At 36.1% G+C, this 12,052-nt stretch overlaps 1 protein-coding gene across 4 annotated transcripts in view; it reads left to right on the top strand.

Moving 5' to 3' along the window:
* GABRG2 (gamma-aminobutyric acid (GABA) A receptor, gamma 2) overlaps window positions 1-12,052 on the top strand; it is a 101,541-nt gene that overhangs the window by 81,286 nt on the left and 8,203 nt on the right. For all 4 annotated transcript variants that reach the window (XM_011966659.1, XM_011966658.1, XM_011966656.1 and 1 more), the window contains one exon: window positions 7,389-7,541. In XM_011966659.1, the coding sequence (XP_011822049.1) occupies window positions 7,389-7,541 (153 nt within the window). The remainder of the gene's footprint in view (window positions 1-7,388; window positions 7,542-12,052) is intronic.

The raw sequence follows: 12,052 nt of genomic DNA, 5'->3' as shown, positions 1-12,052 counted from the left end.
GAGACTGAGACCATCCCTCCTCGGCAGCCTGGAGGGAACAAATTACTGCTCTCCTTCTAGGGAAAATGATTCAAAGCAGTTCCCATTCTTCACTATAGTTCTCCACCCCTGTCCTAGGTGGATATTCAGATGGAGTTTTTAAAGGATAAATTTAAACCAGAAAAATTATGTTAATGCACTTTTTAAAATTATATTTTCCTCAATTGCTATTTTGTTCTTCTTCACGAACTTAATAGATGAAATGAGAACGGCAAAGTTTTTAAACGAAAACACACCTAGTAGTCTTGGCGGACTGTGATGCTTGTGTTTTAGCAGCCAAACCCCTTTGTTCTCTTCTTTCACTAATTGGATCTGGCTGAGAAGCTCAAATCACTGAATAATACTTTACTAAACATAATGCAGCCACTCTGATAAAGCTGATTTCCCTTCTCTCTTTTCTCTTTTCTTGGCAAGCAGTTAAGATTGCTAACAGCTCACTGTGACCTTATATCCATTGACATTAAGTTCAGCAAAAATTTTTCCAGATGCAATAATTTGTAATGTAAAAGTTTAATATCTTAAAAACCCATGTTAATCTCCACCTTGGCCTTAAAGACTTTTGATGTATAGCTCATCTAGAATTTTCTTCTTGTCATTCTGAGCTAAAGCATTTATTTATGTAACAAATAATTGTGGAATTCCCTCTATGTCCCAGGCACCGTGCTAAATGCTCAAAATAAAATAGTGAGCAAAATAGCTAGAGCTGCATCCCTTATAGAGTTCATAAAATATTAATAATCTAGAATATAATTCAGTATTCATCATCATATATTTTTATTGTGATCTTACTGAGCTCTTACTATGATGTCTTACTGAGGACATTTGATGTAATAAGAGCTTCTTTCATGATGAGATACATTAATTTACATTTGAAAAATAAATGGAGTTAATTGAGTAAAGAAAGATGGGATATTAGAGTTGAGGCCAGAGGAGGCAGTAGGTGAAAGAACCCTGTGGGAAGAGGAAGCAGGGTGAGGAAGTCATGTAAAGAACTACAGGAACCCCAGTCAGTGAAGAATCACTATTGAATATGAGACTGAGGATATAGTGAGGGAAAACAAAACAAAACAAAACAAAACAACATATGAAGACCTAGAGAACAAGTTGAAGAATTTTATTGTGTCCTGATATCAATGGGCAATTATTGAAGAGTCTGGAGGTATTTATATGTATATGGCATGATCAGAGGGGTAGAGAACATTTCGGAAGTTGAGAGCAACATATTGCAAACAAGGTCAAAATAATGAGAAGTTTCCCCTTGGAAAAGCAGAAAATAAATCACATGGCTGAGCTCAAAGTGGGGAGATTATAAAGCTGGGACGGTTCAGGATGGATCGAAGCAAACCGGGCCAGAATCACATGTTAAGCAGTGTAAATTTCATACTGAGATGCTCAAAGGGAATGACCTGAACAAATACGTATTCTAGAAAAAAAAAGCTTGGTTTAGCACTGTCCAGCTGAACGTTCCATGATGAAGAAACTGCTCTGTAATCTGGACTGTCCAATACGCTAGTCACTAGCTACATGTAGCTCTTGCACACTTGAAATGTGGCTTGTGCAACTAAGACAGTAAATTTAATTTTTTAAAGTGTGTTTAATATGGCTACCGTGTTAGATAGCACAGGTGTAGTTGCATTGTGGAATATGTGTGGGGTGGTGGTGGTGGTGGCATAGGTGGTCAGAAAGTTGGAATGAAGAAAAAGAGTAAAGAGATTATTTAGCAATCTAGGAAAGAGATGATGGCAGGAAGAATAAAGACAGAAAAATCATAGAGGCATGAAATAAAAATATTTAATTTATTTGTCTAGGGCTCAGAGGATACAAATAGAATAATAAGAGAGAAAGACCTAGGTTAAATTTAGATTACAGACAGCCTTGATGCCAGGTTTAGAAGCCTGGTCTTTCTCTGAAGAGGAGCATAGACCTATTTAAGCTTTGGTGAAAATAGATTTATTTACTCAGAATTTTCAAAAATGTGCCTGTCAGAAAGTTTAATTGTGGTGTGTAAGATAAATTAGCATGTATCTGTTATATTAGAGCTCTTGTGCCATTATGAAGTGATAATATATTGATATGACTTTCTTGGCCTGACAACTCCTTGATGGCAAAAGCTAGAGCTTAGCTATGTATTTTTTCCCTCTCTTGACCTCACAGGACCTGGTTGGCAGGAGATATTGAAAGTACTCCAGAAGAGTTAATGAGAGAATAAACAACCCCGAGAATGGTGGGCAAGTGATGAATGCAGAAACTGCCTGGGAGTAGCATTTATAGAAGTTAGCAACTGATTAATTTGGAAATCTTTTATACACAATAATGTTCTGGATCACTTAAGCTCAGGGATTGGGATTCTGCCCAAAGATTGGGTATTCTACCTAGACTTCTAGGCACGTGACAAACCATGAGAACATTTTGGTGCCAACTGAGTGGCAATATTTGAAAACTTTTTGTTTCTGTCGTGTTTATCCAAGACATTTAAGAATAAAATATGTTTTTATATACTTCCAGATTATCTTCCTAAAAGTTCACTTCATTGTATATCCCCACCAAGAAAGTGTACCTCTGATCCCTGTCCACATATTTTCAGGACCAAACATTACCAAGGAATTTATTTTTTCCTCAATCTGCCAGGCTGAAAATGAAATACTATTATTAGATGTTGGATTTCACTGATCCTCTCTGAAGTTGAGTTTTCAAATATTTTGTATTTATAAGTTCTTCATTCATGTTTTAGCTTAGTTAAAAATTTAGTTTTTTTTCCTCCTCAATGACAAATGGGAATTCTTTATGTATTGGTGATATTAGCCTTTGAATTCTTATTTATTTTGGAAATATCTCACCACACTCCAATGTGATGTTTTGCCTTTTAAAACTGGTTATTGCAGTCATTCTTTTTCTTTTCTTTTCATCCTTTTTTTTTTTTTTTTTTTTTTTTTTAACAAAGTCTCACTGTCACCCACGCTGGAGTGCAGGAGTCTGAGGTGTGGTAGAAGGATGTCCTTCCACCCACTGCAACCTGCAACCTCCACCTCCCAGGCTCAAGGGATCCTCCTACCTCGGTCCCTGGAGTAGCTGGGACTACAGGTGCATGCCGCCATGCCTGGCTAATTTTTGGTATTTTTTTTTTTTGTAGTAATGGGTTTTCACTATGTTGCCCAGGCTGGTATTGAACTCCTGGACTCAAGCAATCCATGTGCCTTGTGCTCCCCAAGTGAGGGGATTACAGGTATGAGCCACGGTGCCCAGATAGCAGTCTTGATAACACAGAAGTCTTACATTTTACACAGTCAACCCATAACTTTTTTCCTTTATGCCTTTTAAATTTTATGTTATACTTGACAAAGCTTTTTCGACACTAAGATTATATAGATATTCTATAGTTTTCATTCTGTAGTATTTATATTCGCTCATAAATTTGGATCTTTGTTCCATGTTAAATTTATTTTGTGTGTTAGAGTGAGGTACAGATCTAATTTCAGAAAACAATTTTCCCAAATGAAAACTCAATCAACTCTCCTGCATGCCTTTGGTCAAAATCAGCCTCACGGATTTATGCCCCCAATTCAAGTGTTTAATGAGGGATGCTAAGGCTAGATCGAATGCATTGTCCCAGAACATCTCTCTGTCTATCTGGGTTGTAGAAAAAGAATAATCTTATGTCCTTTTAACACACTTAATTTACAATCAGTTATGAGGCCCCCTATGTCTTAATCTCCACATTACCTAATACACTGCTCTGTGCATAGCAGTGATTAAACATATCTGTGGGCTTTAAAAAGGAGCTAGAGAAAGGAATGTAAAGAAGAGTACAACACTATTTATGCCCTCAAAGTTAACCTAGTAGAATAAGATATACTTTATTCAACTATGTTTCAGTTGAGTAAGAATGGCGAGAGAGGAACAAAATGAAGATACATTTGATACTTCGTTTTTTTACCATCCTGACAAAGCATTTAGGATATTTACAGATAATATATGCAAACCATTCAGCCCAGTGTCTACACATAGTAGGCTTTCATGACTGGCAACTTGAAAATTATTTTCCATTATGTCAGGGATTTAATAGAGGCAAAGACTTCTTTACCGTGGAATCTTCAAGTTTTTAAGATGAGATAGTTTCATGTAGAAAATAAGAACCTAAACACTCCACTAAATATTAAATTTTAAAACTGTCGTATGGTTATTTACCACTACAGCTTTAAAAAAAAAACCCTACATTGATACTCTCTTCCTAAAACTAGACATAAGTATTTCACACAAAAAAAGATAAACATTAATGAGTGTTGTTTGAAATTATATGTCTCTGCTCTTCAATCATAGCCTTCATCTATAAACTCTAAATTAAGACCAAAGCAGGAATGAAACTAATACATAAAATACTATAACTTTAATGTCATATGTTAGGATAAATCAATAGGAGGAATAAATCTGAAGTGGCAGAAATAACCACCTTTGACTTGCTTGGCATTTAAACCTTTCGGGCATGGGGAATCACTGATGCGGTACTTTAAGGGGATTTGATTTTATAGGCTCTTTAGCCCAAGAGGTTTTAGGAATACAGAAAGCGACGAAGCCTTGGAGATATGACAGGCATCAGGCTGTCACCGTGAAGCTGCCTGGCTTTTAAATGGCTTGTTCTCAAGTTTGAGTCCATAATCCACTGGTAGAAAAGCTGTAGACTTGCTGGCAATGGTGAGAGATGCTCAGAAGCCATTACCTTATAATAGAAATTGATAGATAAGTGGACGATGGAAGTTTAGATTCTGACCTAAAGGGAAGTGGAGAATTGAATTGAGGTAATTATCTTGTTAACTTTGGACAAAATTAAAGTTCACCTTTAAAAATGCCAGATCATTAATACCAAAGTGCAGATCCTCATTCACTTACATGATAAGGTGAAAAGAAGTTACTAAAATTGTCTAGCTTTATTTAAAACATTATAATTCATAATTTTTTATTTAAACACATTTAAAATGTGCAGAAAGCTCAAGGACTGAGAAAATAGGAGAAAAGGTACCCCTGAATATTATTATTTAAATGAAAAAATCTTCTTTTATTACTTTGCTTTTCCTAACTGGAATAAGAGAGGATGTATTTGCCTTTAGTATTCTGATCAAAGAAATGAGAAAGAAAAAGATGGATGTTAATAGAGGTCATCTCAAATTAAATCTTTTTACTCTTCAATCATAGCCTGTGTCTATTATATTCTAAATTAGGACAAAAGCAAAGACCAAACTAATTTATGAAATTCTATGGCTTTAAATAGCTTATGTTCAATAAATTAACATAGAGAAGCATATGCTGTGGGAATTAGCTAAAATCTATTATCATTGATAAAAAATTTCTACCTTCAAGTCTTTAGGCACAGTTGCTAAATAATTGTTACTTATTGATCTCTGAGAGGAAACTGGTGTCCCATTGGAAGCCGAATTCCCTGATCAGTGCTAGCTCATGATCACTACATCAACCAGGTCTGACTTAAACAAGTAACTGTATGACAGTCTACCAAAAGGCAGTGTTAAGAGGCATTCAAAACTCCACTTAGGAAACAATGCAACGTTAGGCGACAGTCTACTCCCTCAAAGAGCATCCAGTAAAGGTCTTTCTATTTCAGCAGCTTTGCGGAGTATGGGGTAAAGCTTGAGAGTGGGAAATAAAAACTAGACTGAGTAGCAGTAACTCACCCCTCTAAGTCAATCTTCTCTGCATGAGGCTTCTAGGGCACCTTATTTTCAAATCAGATTAAATCAGGCATGTAAGTAGGGAAACGTAGGCACAAAGCCAACTAATCAAGCTAAAAGATATGATTTGAATTTAATTATCTATGCATTTTAGAGCAAAATATAATTTAGCAAAGGAAAAAAAAAGCAACATTTGAAAAGCTATCTCATTTATTCATCCCACATTGTGAGTGCAGATACAATATTTGAAACTGATATTCTCTAAGAGTATTTTAAAAAGGTGTAGTAACTGGGATGTGTTTCTGTAGTATATTTTCTGATTTTAAAAATTAAAATGCTTTAAAATTTTACTTGGGATAATTCAAAGTGAACGACGTGGAATTTTAACAGCAATTTATGCATCATGATTTTAAAAAGTCAGAGACTTCAAACTGTGTCACAATAAATTGTTCTCATGCACGGCTACATGGTTATTCCTTTATTCTTTTAGTAGTTTTTCTAAATATATTCTCTGGATTATTTACATAAATTTTGCTTTTTTTTTTTTTTTTTTGAGAAGGAGTCTTGCTCTGTTGCCCAGGCTGGAGTGCAGTGGCACAATCTCAGCTTACTACAATCACCACCTCCCGGGTTCACGCCATTCTCCTGCCTCAGCCTCCTGAGTAGCTGGGACTACAGGCACACACCACCACGCCTGGCTAACTTTTGTATTTTTAGTAGAGATGGGGTTTCACCTTTTTAGCCAGGATTGTCTCAGTCTCCTGACCTTGTGATCCGCCCACCTCAGCTTCCCAAAGTGCTGGGATTACAGGCATGAGCCACTGTGCCAGGCCAAATTTTGCTTTTTAATTCAAATGTTCCATAATGTATCTTCTTGATTTTTAGAGAATTTTATCTGTAGAATTTATAAAGGCATGAATTCATTTGCACAATTACTTGACAAATGTTACTGAATGCCTGTTTGGAGTCATGCAGAATGCTAAGTACTAGCATTTGCAATGGTGGGCTTAAATGGGCACTGTTTGTGGACTCACGCAGATAAAGTCCAGTAGGGGGAAAGATACTGCAAAAATCACCACACAAATGAATGAAGATTTAAAATTTAAAGTAACTGCTATGAAGGAAAACCATATGATTCAATTAACATGTGAAAAAATGTCACATCATAGGAATTTAGTTATAAATTCTGAGTAAAATGTTCATTTATTAGTGTCAAGCACCACGATATTCCTGTCTGGTTTTTATAGATAAAGATTTTGTCCTAAGAAATAAGAGGAAATTGTTACAAAACCTAGAATGAATTGCAGACAAGATATGCACAATGTAGAAATACTGTTCCCTGCCCTCCTCACCAAACGAACATTTTTATAATGTTTGTGAAGTAGGAAGAGAGGACGTCAGAAAGCACAGAAAGAAGAAAATATATCGGTATGCTAAAAATGTTTCCTTCCATCTAGTAGACAAATTGCTTCTAAAAGAGTCAGGATTCAGTTCAGGTTGTGTTTCGTTTTTGTTTTTTAACCCAAGTGGGCAAAAATAGTTTTCAACATACCACTTGTAGAAAACTCTTAATTTAAATGTGTGTGCATGACCATTGAATATATGCTTATTTTAAAATGCTTTCCAGTGATTGATAAAGGGTTGTATGGTGCTATCTTTGTCCTGTTCCAGGAGATTATGTGGTTATGTCTGTCTACTTTGATCTGAGCAGAAGAATGGGATACTTTACCATCCAGACCTATATCCCCTGCACACTCATTGTCGTCCTATCCTGGGTGTCTTTCTGGATCAATAAGGATGCTGTCCCAGCCAGAACATCTTTAGGTGAGACACCTTTGTTTATGTTGCAGTTTCTCAAGATAAGTGGCAAATACAAGTAATTTTTACTTCCATTTCTATGTTGATCTGCTTTCAATTTAGCCTGCAATTGCATAGAAATACCATTAGTTTCATGTTCAAGAGAATTGGCGTTTTTTAAAACAGTGTTTAAGGTTTCCTACTTTTGCAGTTTGGTTCTCCTTAGTTACCTGGATAGGTTTTCTTGAGTAATTTTTCTTAAGAAATTTTAGTTAACTAGTTTTTAAAAACTGTTTTAATATGAACAGATGCGTTTGTTTAGGTCTCTGGGTCATATGCTGAAGCTGCTTGCACCAGCTCGTGAAAGCTGATTGTGTTACTCTCTTTCGAACTTGGTATTCGGTAATGTCACACTGATAATGTGAAATCAGCCAAGGAGGACATATTAAGAACATGGAAACAATAAAAATCAGGGCCTTCTATTTTCTAGAGTTAATTGTTACACATTTACCAGCACGCCATTGACTTTTGGCTATTTGCCACATGAGTAATTATTGGGATAACATTTGAAGTAATTGGCTCTTTACAGAAGAGCCATGGAAAAAAATATTTTTGAGAAAACATATTTACCTGTGAAATTTGGGGGGAGAAAGCGACTCAAGATTATTTGCAATTTGCTCAATCTAATATATATGGTGATCTTTGTCTTGAATTTTCACATCTTTTTCTTCACATGGGGAAGGAGACTCACACAGACTAAAACAAAGCCCAACACGTGCAACTTTTTAAAACCGGAACTAAAACTAAAGCTTGTGAGAGGTGAATAAAATTCAACACCCTTTCATCAGCTATGTAAAACCTAGAACCACATCTCTTGCTGATAGTCTAAAGAGTCAGTAGGGTGTGATAGCTAGGAAATTGGGTTTTGAAGTCCCACAAATATGGGTTTGACATCCCACATTTAGTATAACATTAGAATGTCATTTAATCTCTAATTCACAATTTCCTCATATATAAAACATGTATAATTTCCTGCACCTAACTTATTGGATTCTACTAGGGTTAAATAAAGTATTTGATGCAAATTGCACATAACAAAGTAAAGCCTCAGGAATGTTGGCTACTATAATCATTTTCTGACAAAATGGTCTGTACTAAGTTATTAAGCTGAGGGCAGAAGTGATTAGTGGGGGAAAAAAGACATCATTTGCATATCTGTCCTCTTCCAAACCTAATTTAGTTTCCCATCTGTTTCAAAAGAAAGTTATTTTGATTTTTCCTGTTATATGTGGTACTTTGTGTTACAAGTACTTCTCAAAAATTAAAATATCTTGTCTAATGCTACATGCTGAAACAAACCGCAAATATGTTGAGCCTATTACTTTAGGACTCTTACTCGTCACTGTGAATGGATATATACTGCATTACGTGCTTCTATGTCTCTCGCCAGAATGTCAGTCTTGTACATCTCTAGTACAGTGCCTGGAACATGACTGGTACCTCAAATAATTGTTCAATTAATGTATACACTTATGAATGGATGGAGCAAATACATTGACGTATTCCAATCCACCCACTTCCCAAAAACATTTTAAGGATGAGATTTCCAATCAGTCTCTCCTCTTGAAGCCTGGATTCTTGCTGGCCAAAATCTCTCTCATTACTCTTTGGGTAGCTCATTTAACCCACTCAGTAAATGAGTATTCACTGGCAAAGGGTTATGGTGGAAGAAAGGATCAAAGTGAGTGAGTTTTGGAATGAGCGAGAGGCCCTTGAGCAAACAGCAGACAGGTACTTCTATTTGTTTATAATTTGTAAGTCAGGAATGCTCAATATTGTCTCTATGTCTTTTCTATTCTTCACAACACCTGCATGTAGAAGTTGCTGTAATGATCATTATTATCACAATTTTTAGAGCTGAGCTAAGGAAGCAGAGTTGTAGCAAGGTTTGATGACATACACAAAGTCACAATATAAGGAAACAGTAGATCTGCACCTCAGCTGATGGGACATAGGTTTGCTCTGGGTAGGAGGCCTTGTTGAAGGCCAATTGTAGGTACAGATGAGAAGCGGAGCTTAGCCAGTTTCTCTATTTTAACTTTGCTGTCTCACTTTTCTAGATCAGTGCTCCTTAAATTTAATTGCACATTTAAGTCACTAGAGGACTTTTTGAAGTGCAGATGCCTTAGTTCAACCCCAAGAAATGCTTATCTAATGTGTTTAGAACATGATTTAGGTGTTAGGATTGAAAAACAAGCAAACAAAACATCCCCAGGTGATTCAAATGTGCAGTCACCTTTTATAACCCTGCTCTAGATTTCACTGAGTCCCAGTACTTTTTCCAATGTTTACAATCCAGAGTTAAATGAGATGACCTTAAGCACATGCAGACCTTAAGCTTCTTGCCACAGAACAGTTAAGCCATGTTGTTTGATGAGCAAGATAAATTTATCCACGTGACTCAGAGATAATGGCTGTTTTCTGAGCACAGAGTCCTAGAGTATGGGTAGCCATCATCTTGGAGCATATAAAAGTGAATGTAGTTTGGTTCCCAGGTGGTAGTTGGTGAGGTGTATTTCTGGTGTACTGACAATGAATGAAATGAAAATACCATTTGGTATTTTTCACCCAACTGATTTGAGGTGAGGTAACATCCCTGAAGAGCTTACTTCATGCCAAGAATGGAGGAACTGGTAAAAGCTATGGATATATTTCATCTACCCCAGGTAAGACAAGTCTAACTTATTTACTTATCAAAATGGAAGCGGTCTTATTGTTGGTTGAGGAGCCAATTTAAACCATCCCTGCTCTGCCTCTCACTGTTGATGTCACCGCAGTCTCTTTCCTGTGACTCCAGGCAGAGCCCTGAAAATATCCTGAGAAATTTGTTCAAGAGTCTACCTCTACATGGCTGTGATGAATGTCTATGTAGCCTAAATAACATTTTCCCAATTTGCTGGATCAGTATTTAACTTGCATGTTAGAATTTGTTTCTTCCAAATTATCACATGCCACATTTAAAAAAAATTAACTCATCTATAGTACCTACTATAAATACTGACATTTTCACTTGTCAAGGGTCAAGTGTGGCCTCAGGCCTGATTGTAAAATGAAGGCCACAGTGCCAATTTAGTTTTTCAGTCCTCTGCAAAAATATCAGTTGTGATTAGGTACAATGAGGAACTTACATGAATTAATGCATAGACAACCTAATTAAATGTTTTTTAGTTTAAGAAATAGAACTAACTTTCATAAAATAAATACTATCAATACCTAATATTTATTGGGATTTTACTAGGTATTGGTATCTTCCACACATTTTTAAATTTAATCTTCACAAGAGACTTATAAGGTTCCCCATCATTATCACCACCACTCCCAGTTTGTAGATGAGGATCTCAAACTTTCCTAAGGTTCTACCATGACAACATGGAAGATGCCAGACCCATAGCACCTCCCCAGTCAGGAATCTACAATAGGTCCCATCTGTCTGGCGTTTCATTCCACATATTTTTCATGTATTTATGGAGCTAAAATACTGTGGTTCAGAGCACAGTATTTGAAGTCGGGCTGCCTAGGTTTGTATCTCATCTCTACCACTTTCTATCTTGAACAAATTTTTATTCTTCCAGTGCTCAGTGTTTGTTACCTGTAATAATAATAATAATACTTACATTATAGAATCATTATGAGGATCTTGTGAGATAATAGAGAGAAAGTGCTTGACACAGTACCTGGCCAAAGGAAAAGAAAGATCAATAAATCTTAATTGCTGTTCTTTTCAATCAAAAATATCTCCCAAAAGTCATAATTATGGATTCCTATCATCAAATGTAGATTGAGCATCTTTGATCTTTCATGTATATACTATGCATTGATTCATTGTTTCACACATTCATTGAACAGACATTTATTGAGTCCCAGCATGATGCTCCACTGCATTAAGACAGATTCTGTTGTTGTAGAGTATACAGACTAGAAAGGGAGAATGGTTATTACATAATCAGTAACAGTATAGAAAAGAGCCGACGGTATTTATAAACATAGTTCACTTGATCACCTCTTTCCTCTATTAAAGGCTACCCTTCCTCTATTGTTATTTCAACCAACACTAGTCTTTCCACTCTCTGGAATTTCATAACACAGTATGTATTTAGGAAACTTTCATATTAAGTTACACTTAAATGACTTAAGAGAACCACATGATTCTTGGAAATGTAGCTAAACCCTTCAAAAATGGCTAAAAGACTTGAACAATTAGGAAGATAACAGCAATTTTATTTCCTCTTATCCTTTCTTCAAGAGTGTTTTTGCTTTTCTCAGTTTTCTTCTAAGCATATTCTACCAGTTACCTACTTATTAGAGAGTAAAAGCTTTACCTCTTTTCCTGTATGACACTGGTGCTTTTCTCAGTATCTTCCTCTTCTCTTGCCCTCCAAGTCTCTCTACCTCTTACTGTCTCCTTCCTTCCTTCCTTCCTTCCTTCCTTCCTTCCTTCCTTCCTTCCTTTCTTTCTTTCTTTCTTTCTTTCTTTCTTT

Source organism: Mandrillus leucophaeus, unplaced genomic scaffold, assembly GCF_000951045.1.
Source record: "Mandrillus leucophaeus isolate KB7577 unplaced genomic scaffold, Mleu.le_1.0 Scaffold77, whole genome shotgun sequence".
In the NCBI taxonomy this organism is placed as follows: Eukaryota; Metazoa; Chordata; class Mammalia; order Primates; family Cercopithecidae; genus Mandrillus; species Mandrillus leucophaeus.
This window is presented reverse-complemented; position numbering and strand designations above follow the sequence as displayed.